This window comes from Scleropages formosus, chromosome 17 (genome assembly GCF_900964775.1).
Source record: "Scleropages formosus chromosome 17, fSclFor1.1, whole genome shotgun sequence".
Classification (NCBI taxonomy): Eukaryota; Metazoa; Chordata; class Actinopteri; order Osteoglossiformes; family Osteoglossidae; genus Scleropages; species Scleropages formosus.
This window is the reverse complement of record NC_041822.1, coordinates 15,177,327-15,201,826: the sequence shown is the minus strand read 5'-3', so window position 1 is coordinate 15,201,826 and position 24,500 is coordinate 15,177,327. Positions and strand designations below refer to the sequence as shown.

The window sequence follows — 24,500 nt, the reverse complement described above, 5'->3', positions numbered from 1 at the left end:
AACACTTGGCTTCCGAGTGTCCGATCACAGCTGGGCTCTGCCAGACCTGGCACTGAGAGGCAAAGGTGTTGACCCAAGTTTCTGCTGGCCTCTGGCATGCTGCGATGGGGCTTGTTTCCACATTATTAATCATGGAACATGGTACATCTTGTCTCCCCCACACCTTTACGTTATGCCAACACTAATATGTCGGCTCTCTCTTGTCCTCCAGAGCTGAGTTCTGAAAATCTCCGGACGTGTTTCCAGATCATCAATGGGTACACGTACCTGTCAGCCACAGAATTCCTCCAGGTCAGTGCTGGTGAAAGTGCAGCGGCTTTTTTGTTTGGGCTCTGTTTTTCCCAGTGGAGAACTGAATGGGCAGGCTATAATTGCACAGTGCTCTGTCCCTGGTGAGAGTTGCAATCGGCTGTAAACACAAGACCCAGGGTACTGGTGCCAGGACACATCTAATTATTCACTCCACATGGTGGGGGTGAGTCTCTGTAGTCCTTTCTCTTCTTTTCCATCCTACCCAGAACTATGCGGAGGGCCTGTGCCGATCATTCTGTGAGCTGCTGAAGGACATCACCAATGAGGGACAGGTCCAGGTGCTGAAGGTGAGCTTCAGACCATAACTGCTCATGCAACACTTTATAGCCTACCTGTCCTCCTACTTAGATGAGCAGAGTTTTGCAGATTGAAGGAACACATGCCTTTTCCTGGGGTATAAAGAAATGTTCTCATTTACAAGGTCATCATTTAAGCAATCTAGGCACCTTTTTCAAGTGTGCATTGACAGTGCTGCACTAAACTTGAGTCCAGGACCTTGCTCACTTCTCCACCTGTTGTCCTGCAAAATCTTCTCTGTACACTTCTTTTGGTGACCTAAGTCATGACAGATTTTTGAGATTTCTTTTGTTTTCAAAGTAAGCAGATGGGAAGTCATGAAGGAATAGACATTTAAAACTTTGAGAGTATCAGTCAAGTTTCACTCTCACGTTATCCTATTCCCAAGAAATTTGCTGTTTGCTGTGTTCAAGTATGACTTTATTTCTTTAAATAAGTGGAGTTTAGATCATGAGTGGAGCTATCAAACTGTTGAGTGTGTTCCCTCATAGTGTTAGTGAGAGTATGTGTGTGGGTGCTTGGGGCACTTGCATCACATTGCAGCTTCTGAAAGCATCTTAACAGGTATTGCAGCTCTGAGGCCTAATCTACCGAACATCATAGCCTAACATACATGCAATGATGATTACGGTCTTGCCACCTTCATGCTGGGCAATTATCTTGAGTTTCTTCTCAAGAGTAATTGCCCTCCTCCTCTTCTTCCAACTGGTAGTAGGAGACACAAATGGGCGTTTCTGTGACATTATGGATGCCCAACACAACGTACATATAGAGGGTGTATCTGTATAGCGACCGCATGGCAGACTAGGAGATGGGATGCTGGGCAGCGGCAGCGATCTGCAAGAGAGTATTGTCCTGTGTATTGCTTGCCTGGGCAAAAATCAAAATTCAAAATTCGAAGTACGTTTCTACTGAATATCTGTGGCCAGCTCACTATCATAAAGTCGAAGAAATCGTCAGTCGCACCATCGTAAATTGGGGACCATCTGTATCCATTGTGAGCAAGAAGAGGGAACCAAAGGTGAAATGAACCTCATGAGAGAGCAAGCTTTATTATTCCACAAGCTGTTGGATAACAGTAAACAAAAAATATGTCCTCAATTCATGAACACGATCTCCGGTGGACACAAGCTTAAGGGCAATGCAAACCAGAGTGGGAACAAGAAAATAGCTACAAGGCAGTTCCAAACAACTTAGTGAAGGCCCCACAGCAGGTGGTTGTCTTTCCCAGAAGAAGGGGGAAAGGAAATCCTGCACCACCAAAGCAGCAAACTGTCGTCACCCTCACTGTGTGTGTTCCTGCTTTCACTCTCGCAGTGGGGGTTTCTCACGTTCCCACACCACTGAGGTCGGTGGTTGCTGCCACACTGGTGGCCACCTGTGAAAAAAAGGCACAACTGAGTCCATTCGTCAGCCTGCCTCGGGTGTCGACTGTCCCGCTGTCTCCTACGTGTACCCTTATCTCCTCCTTTGATGAGGAGATTGCTCGCTGGTGTGTTACTGGGGCACTGTATCCTGTCCTGAGTGCTCCCAGGGAGCTGTCCAGGGTGCTGACCATGCCTTTGCCTGTTCCAGATCACACCATTATGATTTAATGGTTGAAATATAAGATGCAAGAAGTATGTGATGTATTTAACTTTGATACAAGTGGAAAAAGTACAGGAATAGCTTCTGCTGTTATCAAGTTGATGTACGTTTACATTTATTCATTTAACAGACGCTTTTGTCCAAAGCGACGTACATCTCGGCAAAAGTACAATTTATGCATTACATTAAGAGAAAGAGACATAGCTGCAGACATGAAAGTCTTAAGTAAACCTAGTTTGATGCCGCTTGCTGCACCGAGGTTCATCGTTCGAGTAGGTGCATAAATGATGTAGAATATAACTGAGAATCCTGCCTTTGAGTTTCATGCTTTTGCTCCAGTGCCTGTTCAGTGTAAGTGGTATGCAGCCTGTGTTCCTTAACTTAGTATCTATATTTATTCATATCTTACTCTTTAACATTAATACTTTAGCTGGAGGCTGGAGGTTTTTTTTTTTTTTTTTTTTTTTTTTTTTTTTGTTTTGTTTTGTCTTGTCTCAATTTAAAATATTTTTACACCCTTGACACAGCCTGTGTCTGGCCCTTGCAGTGCACAGATTGTGTGACACAGGTCTCTGACAACAGGTTGTTTAAGTCTCCCAGTGGTGCAACACAGAGAACTGTGAAATTCTCTGCCTTCTTTGTTTGAATGGCTCACAAGGCAAAGGTACTGCACTTATTTTTGCTCTTTTAAAGTGAACCTCACATGGTTTGCATTGTCTTACTGATGTTCCTAGAGTTAAATGGAAATAATGGGAATTGACTTGCATTAGAAATGCAACTTGCAGTGGCACAGAAAGGCTGAGTGCTTGCGTTGTACCTGTGTGATTCCCACTGTCCAGCACTTTCATGTTTTGTGGCTGCTTTTGTGCTCTCAGAGTTGATGATCTTTACCAAGTCCTTGGCAGACTCTATCAGCCAGGCTATCATAGACTTCAGAATCCATCAGGGTTTGGTAGACCTTCATTCTTCTGCAAGATTACAAAATGAAATACACCTAAAAGTTATATTTCAGTTTGTTAAAGTGCATAAACTCTCTGGATAATGAAGGGCAACTTAGACTCATGGCATGCGACGTCAGCTGTGAAAACTTATTTCCAGTAAATGTGCACACACCTTTGACCGGTGCTGTAGGTTAAAAGCTGCACTGGTCCTTTAAAATGCTCTAGGCAGAGTGTAGACTTGAATGCTCTGATGACTTGAGCTCAGTGTCGTGTGTGTGTTTGTGTGTGTGTGTGTAAGTTTTCAGTGTCAGAGTGAGTGGGCCTCTTTTTCAGAGTCAATTTCATTAACCTTGAAGTTCACGCCTGTAATTTGTCTGTTAAATGGCTATGTCTCTAATGTCCAGCCGCTGAAAATGGAGCTGGAACTCTGCACTTTTTAATTGTCTAATTAATTTGCTGTAATGTTATCCATGACAGAAAATTGTTTCCAGGCAAATGTGTATACTTTTTATTGACAGAGATTTAATTAATGCTAAAACTTGAGGGTGCAAGGTGAAGCGGTTGTTAGGATCTTGGCTTGGAACAGAAAAAACTGAAAGCTTTTGTTTCCAAATCATGCTTTTGTTTTGTTATGTTGCGAAGGAAGGTAAACCTCAAATTTACGAATTCAGGTTGCTTTTGCCTTACCTCATAAAGATCTCAACCGCACACACGCACACACTGTCTGAAACCACTTGTCCCAAGCGGGGTTGCGCCAAACCGGAGCCTAACCCAGCAACACAGGGTGTAGGGCTGGAGGGGGAGGGGACACACCCAGGACGGGAGACTAGTCCGTCGCAAGGCACCCCAAGCAGGTCTCGAACCCCAGGCCTACCAGAGAGCAGGCACAGGGTCAAACCTGCTGTGCCATCTCACCCCCCCCCCGTCTCAACTCTAATAGTCACTTGTTTAATATTTTACTGTAGTTTTGTAGCTTCAAGAAGTTTATTTGCATTAATGAAGGTCTGTTCAAATGAGACAGCAGATTAATTTGCTCTGCAAAAATCCAGTAAGATCAAGAACGCACATTTATCGTAATTATTTAGAAATGACAATTTCACCCTTAAGTAGTACAGTACAATCTGTTCCTTTAAATGCTGCTTTACCTTTACTCTGGGTGTTATGTTAATCTTTCATTGTTTTTCATAAAACCCAAATCAAGATTTAGTCTCAAAAATTTGACACATCTTGGTCTCAGCGACTGGATTGTCAGACACCTCCAACACCCACCCTTCCCTTCCGCTTCTTAACTTGCACATTATTATTTAACTGCCGTAATTGCTAAGGGGCTTTCTGAACACTTTTTTTTTTTTTTTTTTTTTTTTTTTTTTTTTTTTAATAGAAATTTCTTCAGATCTTTAAATTCTAGCAAAAGGTGTTTCGTTATTTGCTGCAGGCTGTGTGGCATTTTCTGGCAATCATCGGATAAGCACTGTGACATTTTTGTGAATAAACCTGGGAATTTGTACAGTACATTTCGTTTGCAGCTTTTCATTTATTTAGCTTTTTTAAGGGGCATGTAGACCTGCTTGCCATAGTAATATATTCATGAGACTTCCGTTACAGATAAATACTGTCTGACCTGACAAATGCAAACAATGAATTCTTTTCAGCCTTTACTGATGGCACGTTTCAGAAGTGATGGTTTTTGACGAGAGTCTGTCAGCCCTGGTCACCATGGTGAAGTCTTTCATTCATGGCCTTGAAGGATAAATTGCCATAGTAACCCATGGTTTGTTTGTATATATGTCTATTGAGCCTGGACTGTAGTAATTCTGACCTTGGGTTCTAATTATTGAAATTCATTTTTCCCCTGCTCTGTACTTCTTCATCCCCTTGGATAGTTGTTAGAAATCAGTACACACTGCTTGTTGCAGAGTCATTTAATAATTAAAATTTCTTCTACTTTGTTTACAGAGCACTGCATAACTTCAAAATAAATGTGTTTGGTGTATATTGTTTAGACTTTGATGAACACATTGCTTACAATCCCACAGGAGTTTAGGGCCATTTCTGTAGCCTTCATTTTCAACTGAGAGTTTTTCACTTTATCTTTCTGTCAGCAGGAAGTGTTATGTAAATTCCAGATTAAATGAAAAGATTATTTTCTGAGATGACAGTTGATCCCTGTTCTTTTCACCTACGTCTGGTTTCAGGAATGTATCCCATATGGTAGTAGAAAACTAGGTTTATTAATTTTGCTGTTTTTTGGCTCTGGGAATATGTTGCCAGGACGTAAAATATTTTCTGAATGTCATCTCTTTTACAATTTCAGGGCATCAATCAGAGCAAAAAGGCAAGCAGTTCTATTTACACTTGTATTTCGGTCTAATAAACCTCTGTTTGTTTGCCTGCGAGGACGTGTGTAGCTCCTGAGGCTGGATGGTGATGTTTGTTGCCCAGGTGCCAGGTTCCTGTTCCTCAGAGGTCTGAACTCAGATCCCCCGATTTTCACACAGTGAACCTCAAAGGCATGAGACACAGTTGTGATAAATCCCACCAGACAGCTAGCTAACATCCCTGTATTATTTTAAATGTGAAATTTAAGTTTGGTACATGTTTTCCAAAAGGTTCCATACCAGAAAATGGCTAATATGTTAATCAAATGCAGTGGGACAGATAAACTTGTTTTTATATCTAGGCTGAAGTGAATTTATGCATTTGTGTTCAAGAATGGTTCCTAAAAGTTTGAATATTAAGTATCTAATGATAATCTGAAAAACCTTGCAAAACCTTAGTCCACTTCCTCTGTGCTTTGAAACAGAGTTAAAACTGAAGACAGACTTTCAAAGGGAAACATTTGTATAAGAATTATGCTTTTGCTTGTCTGTTTAAAAGAAGTTATCACGCTGTTTAGGTCTGATGACAACCTCTGATTTAACTGTTGAGTGCTAATGCTACTGGCAGATATCAACATGTCAGGTGGTAGAGGTGGGGCACCTTCTCATTTATTGCCAAGTGGAGGTGATGTTTTATATTGAAAACAACAAGCAATCTTCAAATCAATCTTCATCGATACTTTGATTTTTCCAAGCTGTTCCCTTTTTGCAACCATGCCACCACAGTTTTCTTGCTAATGATTTTTGTAGACCATGTCTTAAAACATAATTTTGTGGTCATTGTACTTTGAAACACATTTGCTCTTAAGATGCCTGGTATTCATTCATGTACTCATCATCTTGTCCTTAGTATATAGACATTTGTATTTAAGCATGGATTGGATTATTTGGATTGACTTTATTTTTCACCTAATTGAGAAGGATGGTCTAACCTTTCATTAGTATGTAAATGGTTTTTTTTTTTTTTTTTTTTTTTTTTATTAATGCTGCTCAGTAGTGATGTTTGATCTGTCATAATAACATTACTGAGTCTAATTTATGCCTGGTCTCCCTGCCTGAAGTGTACTGTCTGAACCAGGGGCTAGCGGTCATTCAGACCTTGCGGGGCCTCCAGTTCATACTGGGATCTAGTCAGCAGCTACATTCTAATGCCTGACTTCAGTTAAGCTGTAGCTTTTGAACAAGAATAAAGTCTATGTTTCTTCTTCTTTCTTCTGTAATATCAAAGGTGTAATGAGCCATAGCCATCATTTCAAAATGAATTTGAAATGACAGAACTGTGTACTTTTTTTTTAAATATATGATTTTGAATTATTATTTTACTGTCGGTTTATCTGCATTGTCGCATGGATATGTGATAGCAGGCCTAATCTTGGTGCTCCTACATATTTGTTGCCTAAGAGATAGAAATAAAATAACCAGGTTGTGTTGCCCTGTGGTATTTAACAAATTGTTTCTTTACAATATAAATTGAATCAAAACTAATGTTTTCACATGAAGTGCATGTTTTTTTTAAGTTGCAGTATTTTCTGATGTTTCGACAGTTTTTGGATGAAAATAGTTCATCAGCCATGAAGCATAAGAGGTGAATTTTGTTTAGATTCAGATTCCTGTGTCCATTCAGTTCCCTTCCTGTATTGCTCTTAGCAGATAGAATTCCTGTAAAAAAGAAAAAGGTTGCAAAGATTTATTTTGTTTATTTCTTAAGTGTATATTTGCATACATTTTAGAGTAGTGGTGGCCTACAGCTGTGCTGAGGAGCAGAGAGTCACCTGTGCACCTGGTGAGATGCATCATACAACTTCTGCAGGGGGAGTGATGGCAGGGCTCCCAAACACATTGCACAACGTGCAGAATCTGGCTCTCTGCACAACTGTGACATAGGGTGTGCCGAAATAAGAGGAAAAATGTTGACACCGAAAAGGATGTGCTGAAAAAGCGTCTCTGGACTGTTTTCTAAAGGAATTGGGGATAATTAGGCTAATTAACAGGCAGAGAAATTGAATGTGCAGTTAAGGGATAGGTGGAAATTGCAACCACTAAGACGTTTTCTGCAGAGGCCATTTGGTTTGGCACTAGCAGGAAAATATCAGCATATTTATCTCTTTGGACTGTTTCATCCTGTGTATCATAAGCACTTTTGTCACACAGCATTTCAGGAAGTGTTGTGAGGTGACAATTTTGAATTGCTTACTTTGGTTTTTTTTTTTTTTTAAATTTCTTGATTGTAATGCAGATGGCTAGAAGCAAGTCAGTTTGTGTGTGTAATGGACTGCAGTTTCAGGCATTGTAACCAATGTTTCTTCATCAGTTTGGATGTCTAAGTAGATTTGCTTATGTAAGTAAGTGGTGGATGATGGATGACTATAAATTAAATTTCTCTTTGTACTGTGCGCTGTACAATGTTTAGGTAAGTTATGTTCAGGTTCTTCTTGAGACAAATGTTTGTGTTAAAATATTTTTCTTTTCTTTGCCTTTTTTAACTTTACACGACTTTAATAAAAAATGGAATATCATCATCTAAAATGTTTTTCTTACATTCCTCATTTTAACCCCGTTTAATTAACCATCCAAGTAGTTTTCTAAAAGTCTGCCTCCCTCCCGCTTCTGTATCTTAGTCAGTGCTTAAGATGCACCTTCTCCTTATTCCTTTGTTGCTGTCTTTAAGTACCTCACTCAGAGGTTTAATTTCCTATAGCCTCAGAGTAGAACGCATGGGGAAGAAAACAAAGGGTCTGCTGTCTGATTTGCTGACATGTTTCTTGTGAATTTAATATGCCTGTCTTTGTAATATTTTTTCCTTTCTCTAGCAGTTGCTGAACTATGCTGATCTTTATGCCCTATCCTAGTTAACATTCCCCCCCCCCCCCCCCCACAATATTTACCCTATTTACTTTTCCAGTAGTGAACAGTTATTTGACTGCATACCTATCTGTATGGTGCTATCAGCTTGTGAATTAAGGTTGGCAAATTCCCAGCTGGATACGTATGGATAACACATTTTGCAGGTTTCGTTCTTAATGCCTTGGTTTATGTCCCTTTGAAGGCGGCTTATCACAGTGATGATTATCTTGCACCATTGTTCATTGACTTCCTTCTCTTCCAGGTGGTTGAAATTGCTATAAAAGTGAGCCCTCTTTTGGGTGCCCACATGTTCCAACCCCTTCTGCCCAATGTCTTCCGTGGGATTATAGATGGAGAGGTGGGTTAGTTTCCAACATACTGATAATGTCATACAGGATATGTATTTGTCAGCATGAGAAGCCGTGGGATAAAACCTTCTGCTTTTTTGGTCGTTGCGTTTGGTTTATCTTTTCAGAGGTATCCCGTCGTGATGTCAACTTACCTGGGTGTGATCGGACGCGTGCTTCTGCAGAACTCCAGCTTTTTCTCCTCCCTCCTCACACAAATGGCTGGGGAGTTCAACCAGGAGGTACGGAACCTTCACCTGTGGATTAGTGATTTTTATTCCCCCATTTTATTTCATCGCTTTAATTCACGTTATCCCTTCTGGGTCACTGCAGTCATCTTTCTCTTGACTAAGGTGTTCCATGCTGGTGGAACAGCTTCACTGAAATGTAGATTATCTGGCAAGTCTGGGTTAATGCAGGCAGACTGCAGGCTGAAATAATAGGTTTGGATCCTGCCGTGCTCATGGCTCCTGTGGAGAGCCTTGAATAATTGCCTGAGTGCCTGGACAGCCCTGCTGGAGGGCATAGGTGGGAGTCTTCATGTTTCTCCGTTAAAGTGTGACAGAGTCCACCAATCATTCCTTCTCTAGATAAGGATGAAACCGCAGTATCTCAGCATAGGGATTCAAACGGATAACCCTGTGGTCTTGGGTTTGGTCCCTGTTTCTTCTCTGCAAGCTGGTTTCATGCTGCTGAAATTACATTAGAGATTTCCCAAGGAAGTGCTGGGTTTGTCTGCAACAGAGTGGAAAATTCAGCTCTTGTTTAGAATCAGATAGCTATTTGTGCCTTTAACTGAGGAAATACAAACTTCTCAAAGAGCAGACAAGGTAGAATGCCATTTCTTGTAGTCTGGCAGAACCTTGCTTTATTGCTTTTAAACTTGGTCTTATGAAACACTTACTCTTACATTTTTTGCATCCATTTTATGCATAAATTGAGTTTGCGAACACACTGGCAGGAGAACTGAGTAAATCCGTTATCTAATATCTGCAGTGTTTCACATTTCAGGGCAGAAAGCAATTTTGTTATATAATTGATTTATTGTTCCAGCTGTTTTACACCAGATTGCTATTAAACAATAGTCTGTTCTACTGAATACATTTTGATAACTTTTAATGTCAAACAATGTCGTTAAATTCAAACGTTACCTGAATACATTTTGTTTGACAAAGAACACCCGGAGCCTAGTTTAAACATGACTTTAAGCCTTTGAAATGTGCTCTTTTTGGTGTTTCGTTTTTTTTTTTTTTTAGCTTTTAAAAAAAAAAAACATTAAAGCAACATTCAGATACAGAAAAGCAACTCGCATCTAGCAACAATTATGCAGGATTTTCTCTAACCCGATCTGTCACCTGTCTTTTATTTAAAGAAAAGAAAAGAAATAAGCATAAATGAATAAACAGTTCTGGGTTTTGTGCCAAAAGTTTCACGGCTGCAGCTCTAATTTGGTCCCAGCGGAACAGTGCCGTAGGTTGTGCTTCTTGACACATTCCGCTGTGTTGAACATCTCACACCAGCCATGGTTTACCTAATCACCACAACATATGCTGCACGGTCAGCCGCAAAATTATTCAAAGCATCAGCAGATAAAAATATGAAACTACAGAGCATGGACTCTGCTCTCTTCAAAGACTTCCAAATTCTTTTCTGTATATATGTGTGCGTGTCTGTGTGTGATAGCTCTCTAATGTGTACGTCTTGTATGGGACACAAGTCCTCTTCCACAATCCCTGTGTTTCCAGGACAGTCTCTGGACCACTGCATTGGACAAGCAGTTATTGAGAGCTATAAATATCTATTAATAGATATTTATAACCTTTACAGGACATTATAAGCAAGCAAAGCACTCTTTTTAAAAGTAGACTATAAGTCTTGCTGCAAAGTCTCCTGACAGCAGTACGGATTGCAAGTTATGTGTAGTGCTCACAGGAGGTTCAAAGGGATTTGTAAAGCAAAAGGTAAGCTAATATGGTGAAGACCTTTCAGTACAATATTTTTGGTAACATTAATCTGATAGTATCTATCACTTTTGTTCATTTACCATGTACTCAGTCGCAGTTTCATATGTGCTAAAAGCAAGCATTTCTATAATCTAACTGTAACAGATGGACCAACTCCTGGGGAGTCTGATCGAGATGTGGGTAGAGCGCATGGACAATATCACACAGCCAGAGAGGAGGAAGCTCTCAGCACTGGCTCTGCTCTCACTGCTTCCATCAGACAACAGGTGAGTCATAGTGCCCACGCCTGGCAGCCCATTGCTCAGCTGACACCCTCCAGGTAGCCAGGTAGGCAGTCTGTGCCTTGGTGACACTGTCCATTGAGTTCAACTCAACATGAGAGCAGTGACAAGGCCTCTGAAAAGGCACTTCCATCTTGCTGTTTAGAAGAGACACCCTGATGGTTTTGTGTTGCCGTGTAGGGTGATCCGAAGCATTACTCATGTGTTGTATAAATGTATTTGAACATAGACTTAAATGCCCCAAATTCAAAATGCTAACAAACAATCTGAAATATATTTGCTGCCCTTTATTATAAGAAAACCTGCTTAGTGGGACATACAGGACAAAACACGAGCTCGTGAAAATGAACTCATCACCCAAAGTAATTAAATCACAATTACAAAGGCCGCTATACAGGTTAATCGTATTAATTTGAATACTAGGAAATGGCTAGTCAGCTGTAAAAAAGATGTCATAGTCAGCACTTTAACATACGAGTTTCTAAAGGAATAGGAGACACCTAGCCGAGTTTGGTAGTGGCCGTTTAGTTAGCCACTTTGCAGTTGTGTAAAATGTGTTCAGTGATTTAATGTGGCTATAAGAATGGTGTTAGATAACGATATATGCCAAACAAGAGAACTGTTTAGAAACATTGACCATTGGTTGCAAGTCGAAACTCATTCACTGTTTTTAGTGTAATGGGTAGCACAGTGGTTCGGCGGGTAACGCTTGTGCCTCACATCACCTAGACTTTGCATGTGAGTTTGAATCCAACTCAGGTTGTGTAGAGTTTGCTTGTTTCCTCCTATGGTCCAAGCATGTGTTTCAGATGAACTAGAGAATCTAAAATTGTCCCAGATGTGTTTATGTGTAAATGTGTTGCATTGTTCTGCTGTTACAAATGGCTGAGTTGATTGTATGAAATTAGTGCAGTGTGTCTAGCATTGGACCCCTTGGACAAAGGTTTCAGTTAAATACTAATAATAATAAATATTGTATGTCACTTTGTAGAAAACTGTCTGCATGTAAATGTAGTCCCTGAAAACCACAAAGCAGCATCCTCAGAGATGGCCGCAGAATATCAAACGCCTCTGTAACCTCGTGTCACCATAAACTATGAAACGTCTCTCAATGTGAAATTGTTATGAATTGCAGCAGCACTTAGTTTGACAGTATCATCTTTGTCACTGATCTTGAGCTTAGTTTGATACATATTTGGGTGCTACTGTTAAGCTTCCGTTATGGCCTTATTAATCCATATAAATATGCAATGTTCTGTTCTCAATTCAAAGTCATTGTCTGAGTCTCGTGGTGCCGCGCTGTCACCAGGCTCTTTTGAAGAAGGCATTTTTATATTCCACTTCTGCCTACTTCAGCAGAACAGTTTAATCACTTATGTGTAAGAGCTGGCCGGCCCAATCAGTGCAAGTCTTTCGAGATAACCGTATGGGTTAAGCAGTGAAACTATTTTATCATAGTAATTGTTATAAACCCTTCATTTTATGCCCAAGTACAAAAGGTAAGTTTGTGTAACTGTGCCTGCCACCTTGCCTGGGTGGAAATGTTGTGCGGTGGTGGCTGCGTGAGGGCAAGAATCTAGACTCTCCTGTGTCCCCACGATGGCCAAGGGCCTTTTCATTGTCTTGATGACTCAGTCTATGGAATACTGAGCATTTTGCTCCATCTGCCCTCATTAAATATTCAGGTGTAATAAGTGCAGTGTTTTAGGTTATATTTAGGTTAATTCAGTATGTCACCTTAAGCTGTTTTCAAGTGATTGTGCTTCTTTGAGATCCATAATGATAAGGTAAATACTGTGTGTCATGTCAGACGTTTTCAAGAAGTGGCACCATGATGTATCTCATTAATTACTAAGTGAAACAGGGGAATGTGGGTTGAATTGAAAACCACCATTGCACATGGTCGTCTGTGGAATGTGGTAGTATTGATGGTTCAAGTCCCCCCTACATACAGTGTAGTAGACTGAGTAAAACCTACAGTTATGTCTGAAAACAAATTATTCAACAAGTTTAAAAGTGTGCTCTTCAATTTCAATTCAGACATTATCTGTGTGTTGACATTAGCAAGCCCTTGGTGTAGCTGCAGATGTAGTTCCCCTCGGTTTCTCGAATCCTGTGTGAGCATTGCATCAAAGCAGCTCTGTGGTGGCACGTTCAAAGATAGTGCTGCATTGTGTGTCTAAGATGAATGCCTTTTAAGGATCCACAGATATGCATGCTGTTTTCAAAACCACACGCTACATATCCGTCATTTTCACTTTATCAGTTCTCTCGAGTGTCGACTAAGAAGGGAAAGCAATGTGTTTTTATATTGTGTTCTGTTTGGGCTTCTAACAATGTAATGTGCCATTTTACTTTTTCTGGAGAAGTATTTTTTGTGGCTTTGTTTGTTTTTAACTGGCACCTGAAATGCAGGAACCACAGAAAAACTGTGGCTGGCATGAATACATAACCTGAACAGCTTTACAGGCTTTTACCTGTTGAATTTGATGCTAGAGTCTTTTATGCACACCGGCGGGATTGTAGTTGTTATGAGTATGATGTCTGGCGATGGGTATGCCAGACCAGGCAGCTAACCCTAACCCTGAACAGTCACTGAGAAATGGTGGTCTCTGTTGTTCATTAACACAATAAATTGCAGCATATTTCTAGTAGGCATGGTTATGGAATTGGATGCGAAAATATAAATTCTTAAAATTTGATTTCTTGGGGTGAGGATCGTATGTTTATCCACCTCATGCTTTGTATGGTTCCAGTTGGATTTGCTTGAACTTTTAATCAGGAGTGAATTAAAATGACTCTTTAACCCGTCCATGTTTTCCATGCAGAAGTCGGGATATCCCAGCGTATTTCACGTTGTTATTTACACATAGCACTACCATACTTTGAAGGTGATCGCCACACGGAGTTGAGATCCCTAAGTGGAAATACAGGCCACTTTTTAAGGAATGAAGATTTCCTTCCTTACAATGGTCCCACTCAGCAGTAATGGTGATATGGTTTACATTACATGGGTAATTCCACCCACCAAGCAATTTCTATAGATATGATAATTTTTTAACATATGGTACAATGGTATATATTTACCATATACCATTTAACCTCCATGGTGTCAGTGACATTTGTCCTTTTATTATTGCTGCATAAACATGATGTTATCCTGTCTTAATCTGCCAGAGGCTTGGGGACAGTTTGGATTTTTGTTTATATTTGTTGGATTAAAAGATCATTACTGTTACTGAAGGATTAAAATTGTTCAGTGTGCAACTGAAATTTCACAACCACCAGAGTCAGACAGCAGGAGGTACATTGTTATATCTTTATTAACTATCACTGAATTGAGTGTGATGCAATGGAGGATAAATTATTGTTAATGTTTCACTTAAAATATTCTTAAAATACTAAAATATTGTTACTGTATACCTTAGTATATATGTTACTATATACAGTCTTGAGAATGGATTAACTATTTTCCGGTGAAGAATCTGAGGAGTGAATTTTTTAGGATTGTGTTGTTATTTTTGCACGTACTGATTTACTTTGACAGCAAAGTATGGAAAAAGAGTCCCTTTAAATAAATTTTAATTAAAGGTATATAATGTGAATGTTAATTTTTGCACTTGTAGGGAGGTACTTTTTTGATATGGATATGCTCCAGATGATTTAACAGTCCTGTCCTTTTTATAAACCTGATTAGTTTTTACATTTTGATCCACAGCATGAATTCAGGAACCATCTGCCTCCATTTTAGTTATGGCAGGTTCCATTTTCATGATTGTAATTGGTTTTGATTATGCAAAATGTCAGGCAGGACAGCATGTAAATTAGCAGCCCAGCTCCATTTTGTTTCTTCTCCCGAGACCGAAGGATTATATTTTTAGTGTACAGGACATTTCCTGAGCCAAGTCAAGAAAGTCGGTTAGTGTTTTTGTCTCATGCACAGACACAGTTAAATGGTGTCTACCTGCTGAAACCACGTAAAGTACAACAATCTCACTGAATGCTACATTAGTCCCTTGCATTTTACCAACATGAGGACATATGTAGAAGGATCAGGACTTTATTTAAACATCCAGGGCGAGATAGTATGTAGTTTTGTTAAGGTTTGACTGGGGGATATGAATTCTAGGATGAAACTTTTGCTAAATTGGACCATTGTGTAGACTGACTGCCCTTTATGAATTATGTGGAGTGAAACTGCCCCTGATTGATTTTGATCTTTAATTTAACCTCTATTATTCTTTGGAGAAGTGTCTGCTAAATAAATAACAGTAATACCATTAAAACTATAGGTTTTTCATTTGTTTTTCATTTTCTCACGTTGGAGTTCATTTATAATTTATTGATTTTCCTTCCTTGGCCACATTTCCCTTAATGGGCAGTGAATAAAATTGTTAATGTTTGTTTGCAGATTTTGAGCACTTGCACAGATATTGAATACGTCCAAGCATGACATTTCCATGACCAAGCATTTATACACAGTTACCCCACTATCCTGCAACTGTTGCTTAAATTTTTCTCACTGCAGTGGAGGAGCCCAGGTGGCCTGGTATGATTGGAATAGAGGGGCTCGCTCCTGAAAGCCCATCATTTTCATGCATGGCAGCAAACCGCTTCCAGCTTTCCATGAAAACAAGAGCACCAGACACATCTGGAGCATTGGTGCCATAAACATCTGAAAGCTCACAGTCTGAACTGACAGACTGCAGGGCAGTTGTGCAAGTCTGATATGTGTGGTCAGACTGTCCATTATCCGTAACCACTTTTCCACTCAGTCTAGCACACGGTGGCATGCGATGGGCAGCCTGTGACACTGCCTCCTTCGTTCTGCATCTCTGCAGGGCAGTCAGCTCATTACTATGGTAACTTTCTCATTGTGTCAGTTGCATGTCACCCTCTTAAGCTCTTTACAGCAGTTTACTCCCTCAATAGTGAAAGTGTATACTGAGCATCATGGCATCAATATTGTTAAAAGGGTACTCTTAGGGACAGCCACCACAGCAGGTGTCTTTCAGGTGATACTTGCGAGTAAATGAGCAGTAATCCGGATCTGTGATTCAAAAATAGGACGTTAGGGTTATCAGATTCGAACGGTTGAGGTTTAAAATGAGAGCATCCACTAAACAAATGTTGTAATCTAAACATCAGATAAATCCAGCCCATCCAGAAGGTCTTTGTTTTCAATAATGTACATTCTTTCTCATCACACATCCTTCAGTGTAGCATCATCCTGTTACATATTACTACATCTTTTCTTGAGTTTCTTGTCTTCATTTTGGTAAAAGGTATATGGCAGCTGTTTTTATATGGTTATGAAATTGGGTTTAAAGTTTTATATGTTCATGGGAGGCCAGTGTAGTGGGTAGAGCTGCTATCTTTGAATCCAAAGATCATAGGTTTGAATCCCACTGACTGCTATAGTAACCTTGAGCAAGGTAGTTGCCAGAAATTTCTAGAGTAAAATTTTCCCAGCTGTATAAATGTGCAAATAAATGTAGCTGGCTTAACATTGTAGGTTGCTTTGGAGAAAGGTGTCAGTAAAATGAATAAATGTAAATCCCATTTTTAACCTTGAGCAAGATATGTTATCCTTGTTCAGTAGTTAATTTCCTGTTCATTTAATTCATAAAGTTCTAAAGCATTTGGAACAAAAGTGTAAAGGGAATAAAGAAAGACGACAATGTTGGTGTAAATAAAATATTATCATTGTAAAACTAAAAACTGAACTGAAAAACTGAACTTTTTATGTGTATTAAACTCAAGCTTACTAAACTGATCTAAATGCAGTCTCTACCTTCTTCTGCAGTAATAATAAAGGCAGTGTTCTCTCTCAAACAGATTATGGGCTGCACAAAGATTGTCTTTAAAACTGCTTTCCAACTAATTTAGGGCAGCTTTACTAGAAATGTTCTGATTGGTTTCTTTGTCATTTTAAAAGCTCCCTTTGTATTTTTCATAAGCAGAATGCTTGCAATCGGACAATCCTGCCGACCAGGGTATTATTTCCAGTGCAAACAACTGCACAGATGAAAGTACATGAATTTTAAAATATGGTAAATTTAAAGTAATCCTTCTGTGTTGTTTGACCCTGAGTTTGTTAGCCTGAGCTTGAACAAATTAACATGAATGCCAACCAGAGGGTAATTATTCTGCAGCAACATCTTGTGACAGACTGTATCAAAGTTACAGGATAATTTCATTCTGATTTTCTTTGTTAAAATTAAACCCCTGCATAGCTAGAGCAAACCCTTTGTTTTTTTTTTGTTTTTTTTTTTTGTTTTTTTTCCTCCCTACCGCTGCTATGGGAAGAGCAAAATATGTTTGAGCAAATCAGTAGCATTGAAATAATAATTGTCTAAATCCACAGGACTGTTTTCAAAGTGAAATTGCTTTCCAGTCCTCTGGCCTTTTTTCCCCCTGATTTTCCACAGGGGAGTAAGGCGGATGTACCCCTGTGGTTAATAGGCCTGTCAAGCGAAGGTATGTGTAAAGAACCTCTTCGGCTGGGGCCCACCTCTGCTTCTTCCTTTGTCTCCACCTTTTTGACCGTGGTGGGCACGGTAGATAAAAGCACTTTGTAACACTTCATTACGGTTGATTTCAACACGATCCATCACTTTCTCGTTCACAAGGATTGCTTCCTTCACCCCAAGGCGATGAAAACTTTTCATAAACTTCTACGTTGAAATCAGAGGGTCCGGCTTTTCGCCCATTTGTTAGGTAATTAAGTTTGAGAGGGAACCGTGTATTGCAGATGTGTTTTATTTATTTATTTGGTTGTACTTATTTATGAAACAGCGGGGTGCTGGGTGGACACTGGGGCCGATGCTTTGTAATGATTGCGAGCGAGCCAAGGAAGTGCCAGCATTTAGCAGGAGGGGATGTTGTAACATCAAAGCGCCGGCGATCAAAGTTGCTTCCTTTTTGTTCGCCTGTTCACCCCTGGGTGCTGTTTCACATAAAGGGTTCCCATCCTATTCTACTCCTCAAATATCCCTCTTCTTGTTGGGACCGTAAGCTCACTGCAAAGCCCTTGTGGCTTGGAAAAATATAAAAGATAAGATCAATCAGTCTGTTGAAAATTAGACTCTGCAGATGAACTACATTAAGTGTCGGGGACTTGGCTCCGTGTTTGATTGATGTCTGATGAAACATTGAGTTCTGTCTGGATTGAAACGCTTGGTTACTTCTGGTGGCCTCTGAATGAATCTCTGTATGTTTCTTGAGAAAGTGAGCATCACTGGCATGTGTACATCCCAAGAATGCACCACCCACCCCAATGCATTTAAACATACAATTCTGACTTCCTATGGCAACTTTCCAGAACAACTTTCCAGAACAGAACAAGGTGATGAACACAAAAGTGAAACCCAGGGTTTCACTTTTGTGTTGATCACCTTGTTCTGTTCTGCTGAGATGTCAAACCGCCGTTGCCTGAAGTTGTCACCCTGCTCTGTCAGAACCCTCCGCCTTTGCTTGAGAGCAGCGTCTCTCGGCCGCTAGCTAATGACGGCAGAGTGACAAAAAGGCCACGCGCTGAGTTGGTCGTGATACCCAGGAGCACCGTGCATTGCCACATGGCTGTCACAGCTGAGGAGCCCTGGTTCTGAGGTGAGGAGTGCCTTCCAATTGCATCGCCTTGATTGACAACAGCTGCCTCTCCTGTATTCTCACTTGCTGTCCATTACAGGATCTTGTTCTTTCAAGGCAAAATTGTCCTTTCAAGCCACCTGTCCTTGAAAATTTTATAAAGGATTGAATTGGAAAAAATACTCCATGGAGGACAGGGACTGAAGTAATTAAATAGCCTGGTTAATTTCATAGAATACAATTGTCAACTCATCACTTATTAATTTAATGTGCTTGGTGCTACACTTGGGAAGTCCATAAACAGCATTTGCTCATTATCTGACCAATTGAAGCCTTCTGTCCCAAGCCGCGGTGATGCCAGCAGTGCTACTTCCACAACCGCCATCACTGCAGAGTTCCTTGTCACATCTGGCAGATGCCATTTCCTGGTGAAGCTTGACACTAAAGAGTGTGACTGGCCTTGTACCTGAGAAGAAAATACCTTTACTCACCGGGCCTCTATCTTCCTGCCCCCCCTTTCCCCACCCCATCCACTACAATCCGCTCTGCTGACCAGTGGCAGATCAATTTAGGGTGGGAGTTGTGATAAGACCCAGCACCACAGTAGCGGTAGGCTGTGATTGTGGGTTTGTTTGATGCTGTTTTCCCCCACTATGTGAATCAGGCTCAGTATGTCTCACCCAGCTTTATAAATCAGGCTCTTGAACCACAAAACAGGAAATACGGAGGGTTAAAACTAGGAAGAAAACGTGATGAAGTGGGAAGTGGTGCTGATTTAGCAGCCTGAATGTCTTTCTCTGTACTCCTTATACAAAGGTGATCATGTTTTCACTGTGTTTGAACTTGTTTTTGACCCTTTACTGCTTGATGTTGAAAAGACACAGGCAGCACTTCAGACCACACACACCTCCAAAGTCTTGGAGTTTCACATTTTTTTTTCTTCTTTTAACTTTTTTCATATTTTGTCCACCAAACAAAACTGTCAATGTACTCATAAGATATAAATAACTATTTTGGAATGAGCAAGTTGTCTGCTGTTGGTATTGTGCTTGATTCTGTGTTGTATGTATTCTAATACAAGATTTGCCAAGTCAGCTCAGAATATTATGTCCAAAGTTCTTGAGACCTTGAATAATGAGTCTAAATCAGAGATGGACAATAAAGGCCTTAAAAAGCTGCAGGGTCTGCTGGTTTGTGCCACAATTCAGGTGATTAATACAAATGACCTTTTCCATAAGCTATAATATTATCTGTCTTTTACCTGTAAAAAATAGTTGCTGATTTAAAAAAAATGGCTCGTCAATAAATTACTCATGTTGTGGTATTCCAGTGAGTATATCAAGTTTCTATTTAGTTTTTTTTTTTTTCTTTTTCTTCACTGTGAGATTTGAGTCAAAGACTGAAATGACTTATTTTTGCTTCTGGTGGATTTGATTGTTTTGTCTGCAGTGTCATCCAGGATAAATTCTGCGGCATCATTAACATTTGTGTGGAGGCACTCCATGACGTGATGACAGAGGACCCCGAGACGGGAACCTTCAAAGAGTAAGTGGGGGTCTCGCACAGATAACTCTTCTCACGGGCTGAGCCAATGTGTTTGCCTAATGGGCTGTTTAAGAGACAAATGAATGGAAAACAATCAAGGGCTTACAGCCCTTGTTTTGATTGCTCAAGTTACACTTGAAAGAAGCTGAATGAAATGTTCATACTGGATTTTGTTCATATGCAAACATTTTCAAGCAAACACTTGTGTTTCTGTCTGCATTTTTTTGCCCAGAATTAAAAATTTTTCTGACTTAAGTGTGCATAGAGATGAATAATGCACGGAAAGTTAAATGTCATCCTAAAGCTGTCGAGAGGAATGTATTTGATTTTTCTGTCTTCTGTATTCCTTCACTGGAATATTGTGTAGCTGTATAAATCGTTGGCTTTGTGTGAAAGTTGCTGAACCCCAAGGCATTTTTAGTTTGAGAATATCCATCACAGTCAAAAAAAAAAAAAAAAAAAGGTGTGAAGACAAGTCCAGCTCATCATTATGTACCACAGTTTTGAATAGATGAGTGTGACTGTGAATGCATGTATTAATGAGTATATGAACGAGTCTGCAGGAGATCTTGTGCCTAAAGGTGCCCTTGATGTAAATTTGCATGGATAATGCAAAATACAAGGAATAAATAATACTTGTTAGTTATTATTTATTATATTTATGTATTTCACTGTTGTCCGAGGTGATTTAAAACTTCTGTGCTACACTAAAGGTGTTTGTAACTTAGTTTGGATTTCGTGCACTGTACTCATGAGAAGAATGAAGCATTATGTAAGATCATAAAGTTCCACTTTGACTCAACAACATCACAACTCTGAATCAAAATAGAAACTAAAACAACAACTTTATCGCACTCTGGTCCTTAGTGGAAAGTCCAAAAAATTAGACATGTCTTACAGGTGAGGTGTGAGGGTGTGAGAGAGTGCTTGTGGATCATGATGTGTCTGTTGGCAACTCGTTCCACCACACGGGATGAAGGGAGAGGGAAGGCAGGCAATAGAAACATAGAACTGGGCAATCAAGACAAAAAGCACAAGTGATGAAGCTGAAGTGAAGGGTATGTGGAGGAACAAATAGGTAGGCCAAAGAGCTGAACATTGGGAATCATGGTAGGTGAGGACCGGGGTGGAGCCAATTTTGCGAAGAAAAAACAGAGATGGTTGTTATGTGTAGCAAGGGCACAGAACACCAGCTTTTCTGTAAAGTTATTAATACCTTACCAGGGCTCACTGCATTAGGACCATGGACTAAACTTGCAACTGGATACCAGCAGCGGTTATGAAAGATTTTATTTAGCTGTTATAAAATTAATAGGGACACTAACAGGTCCCAGAGGAGATATGATAGGAAAATGACAAGGAGGACTCAAGAGTCAACATCAAGGTTTTGGACAGATTAGGAAGGTGAGAGATGGTCACAGTGTTAACCGTCACTGATAGGTGAAGGTCAGAAACAGAGGAAACGAAGAAGTGACGGAATAAGACATCTCACTTTTGACAGCTTCAACTGTCTGAATGGTGATGGGCATCCATCCAGGCAAGAATAACTGCTAGACACTCATAACTCTCAATATATGAAATAAAAAGGTGTGTCCCCACTACTCTTTGCCAGTTGCATGCTGATGACCCATTTTGAGGAGCCGAAGCTGACCGATGATGAGGAGCCACCTACAGAACAAGACAAGAGGAAGAAGCTGGTAAGGTCACAAGGGTTGTGCTGAAGTTTTTCTGAGCTGTTATTTTCAAACCATTCTCAAATTTTGCAACTGACTTCTGTCTACACTTTGTTAGTTTGAAATGTGGTTTTAAGCAAGATAGTTTTGTTTGTGTTTTTTAACATTGTAAAGAAATAACGTTTTGCCTGTCTAAAACCTGAACGGATTATGTCTTAGAATGTTTAATTATTTTCACAAGTAAGCAATGATTTTTAAGGATGTTCCGACAGGCGTGTATGATTTAGCCAGCAAGCAGCATGTTGCAACCCATTTTCCCCAGATATATAGTATGTAATAAAGTAGTGATTTAGCTAATGTTTAGTTGTAATTTCTACAGTAATTTTTAATAGAAGTAATTGTGTGAATAGTAGAAAAAAATAATTTGGGCAGTAGGAAGTAATTTACTTTGAGGTGTGATAGCCTCAGTGTTTTCCAGCAGCTGCATGATATGATTTATTCCTGACATGTTGTTAAGCAGAGGGGAGCTTTTTGTTGCCTGTCCTGCACCAGCAAGATCTTCATGGACACTCTTCCTGTTTCTGTATTTAATTAATATTTTAGAATAGCTCCAGAAGTGTTGGGATGCTTAGGAATATGATCCTGTTCTTTGGCAAGTGTTGCTTTTCTTCATTATATGGTTTTGTGACTACTGTATCTAGTTTAACCTAAATTTTTATTAATGGCTTTATTGCTGTAACTTTGGCAAGTCTTTGTGTACGAATGAAACAGTGGCTTCTAAAGAAGGTTTTCTTTCTATTTCATCTTAATGGATATTTAGGCTCTGTGCACACCATCCAGAATGATTATGATGGTGGTGATTAAGGCAACTCCTGTTGCTCATGTGTTTTGATGGGAAACTCCCTCAGTGGTGTTAAGGAACAATTGTCTATGTGTGTGGTTGGACATCAAAATCTGGAGTGATACATGTTTAACACTTTATATGTCTCCCTCCAACCATGTCTTTCTGCAACTTCATTTTAAAATCCTGATGAGTCCTTAAAGTATCTCATAAACCATGTCGAAGTTCCTGAAAAATATGTAAACAGCTGTTCAATAATTTCATCCTGTATTTTTTCTGCTCTGGCAACCTTCTAGGTGGTCTGTTGTTGATGGAAGTGAACCACTGACCCAACTCTAAACAATTGTACTAATTTAATTTCTTACATTATTCTGTTTTTTTATATTGCTCTGGAATTTGAAAGTGCATCTTTTATGTTCTTTCTAGACAGTTAATGGAATGTGTAGCCTTCAGACAATTTTTATATTCTGAACAGTTCTGCATACAGTATACCTGTTATTGCAGAATTTGTAACCCAGCTGCTCAACCGAATCCCCAAGTAATACACACATCCATATTTATTTTTCCACACTTTCATCTAAGTTGTAAATGAAGACATCTCATGCTGACTCATGCATCTGAATTCATTGTTCTGACTACCAAGAGCTAATTCAAATGGAGGCCTCTCACTGCGTGTGTTTGTGTGTGTGTTTGTGTCTGTGAGGATGCGTGCATGCAGGCGTGTATAGCAGTTTTTCTGTGCACGAATGTGTTTTTATGATTACTTTATGGAAACTTGTCTGATTTCTAAGAAAGAAAGAAAATATACCAAAGGCTTTTCTTACGTTGCGCTGTTTGTTCTCACATGTATGCATGTAGCTGTGTTTGTGTGTTGTTAAAGGATGCATATTTATTGTAGAAAAATAATGGTGTTATATTTGCAGTGGACTTTTCAAATTTCAAACACCCCATTAATTTTTAGTTATTTTGTGGTTTCAGTCTTTTTTCAAGTACTCTGCCCAAAGGATGTAATACAAGGTGTCCCTGGAACTTAAGCCACCCTCCAGTAAAAAGTGGGTGCAGCCTGTATGCCCTGGAGGTTTGTCGAGCTTATGGAGCCCTGTGTCTGTATCTCGGTCCTGCTGCATACACCTATGTGTTGCTTTCTAAGACCCTGACAGTGTCTCCCTCATCCAATGCAGGGGTACTGACACACATATCAGTGAAGGACCAGGTGGTCCTGCTCTTCCTTACTAAACCACCACTGCACCAAGGCGGTCTGTTCCTGCTTCCAAACTCTCTAGACTGATTTTTATGTCCTTACCGTCCTATCTTCCTTTTCCTTTCTGTTGGTAATAATGTTTAATGCTTTTGCATTATGAGCCCATTGCCTTCTGTGGGAGTCCAGCTCACACAAATCTACTATGCCTTGCAAGAGCAGAATGTCAAATATGGCTGGATGCTGTCAGGGTGATTAGATACGGTTGTTTCTGGCATTTCAAGCCATTACTGGGAGACTTAGTTTATTGTATTGTTCTTTCTGTCCTTTCTTCATTTGCACTTAAAAAAAAAAAACACACACACTTATAAAAAAAAAATACACATTTAGTATTCCCAAGTTACTTAGGTATGAAGACCTGCTGGAGAATGTTGACAGCTGAGAAATAGCTTCATATGTATGACGCTTGCAGGGAGCATGTTTGAGGAAAAAGTTGCCTTTGCCCTGTTTGACAGTACAGAGTGAGCTGTCTGTGTATACCCTGTTTTAGTGGGAATAGTTCTATAAATACAGTAACAAAATACAAGCTTGTGAAATGTTTTGTTCTAATGTTGTTTGCAAATTGAAAGTTGAGCTGAAATCAGTTGCAGTACTTCACTTTGCTGCTCAGTGACACTGTTGCAGTAATGTGCAAAAAAGCAC

General features: G+C 39.8%; 1 protein-coding gene across 2 annotated transcripts in view; it reads left to right on the top strand.

Annotated features, from left to right (window-relative positions):
• Positions 1-24,500, top strand: part of ipo11 (importin 11) — a 130,408-nt gene that overhangs the window by 83,278 nt on the left and 22,630 nt on the right. For both annotated transcript variants that reach the window (XM_018759315.2, XM_018759316.2), the window contains exons 23-29: positions 212-291; positions 519-599; positions 8,622-8,717; positions 8,835-8,948; positions 10,815-10,936; positions 19,991-20,086; positions 21,699-21,783. In XM_018759315.2, the coding sequence (XP_018614831.1) occupies positions 212-291; positions 519-599; positions 8,622-8,717; positions 8,835-8,948; positions 10,815-10,936; positions 19,991-20,086; positions 21,699-21,783 (674 nt within the window). The remainder of the gene's footprint in view (positions 1-211; positions 292-518; positions 600-8,621; positions 8,718-8,834; positions 8,949-10,814; positions 10,937-19,990; positions 20,087-21,698; positions 21,784-24,500) is intronic.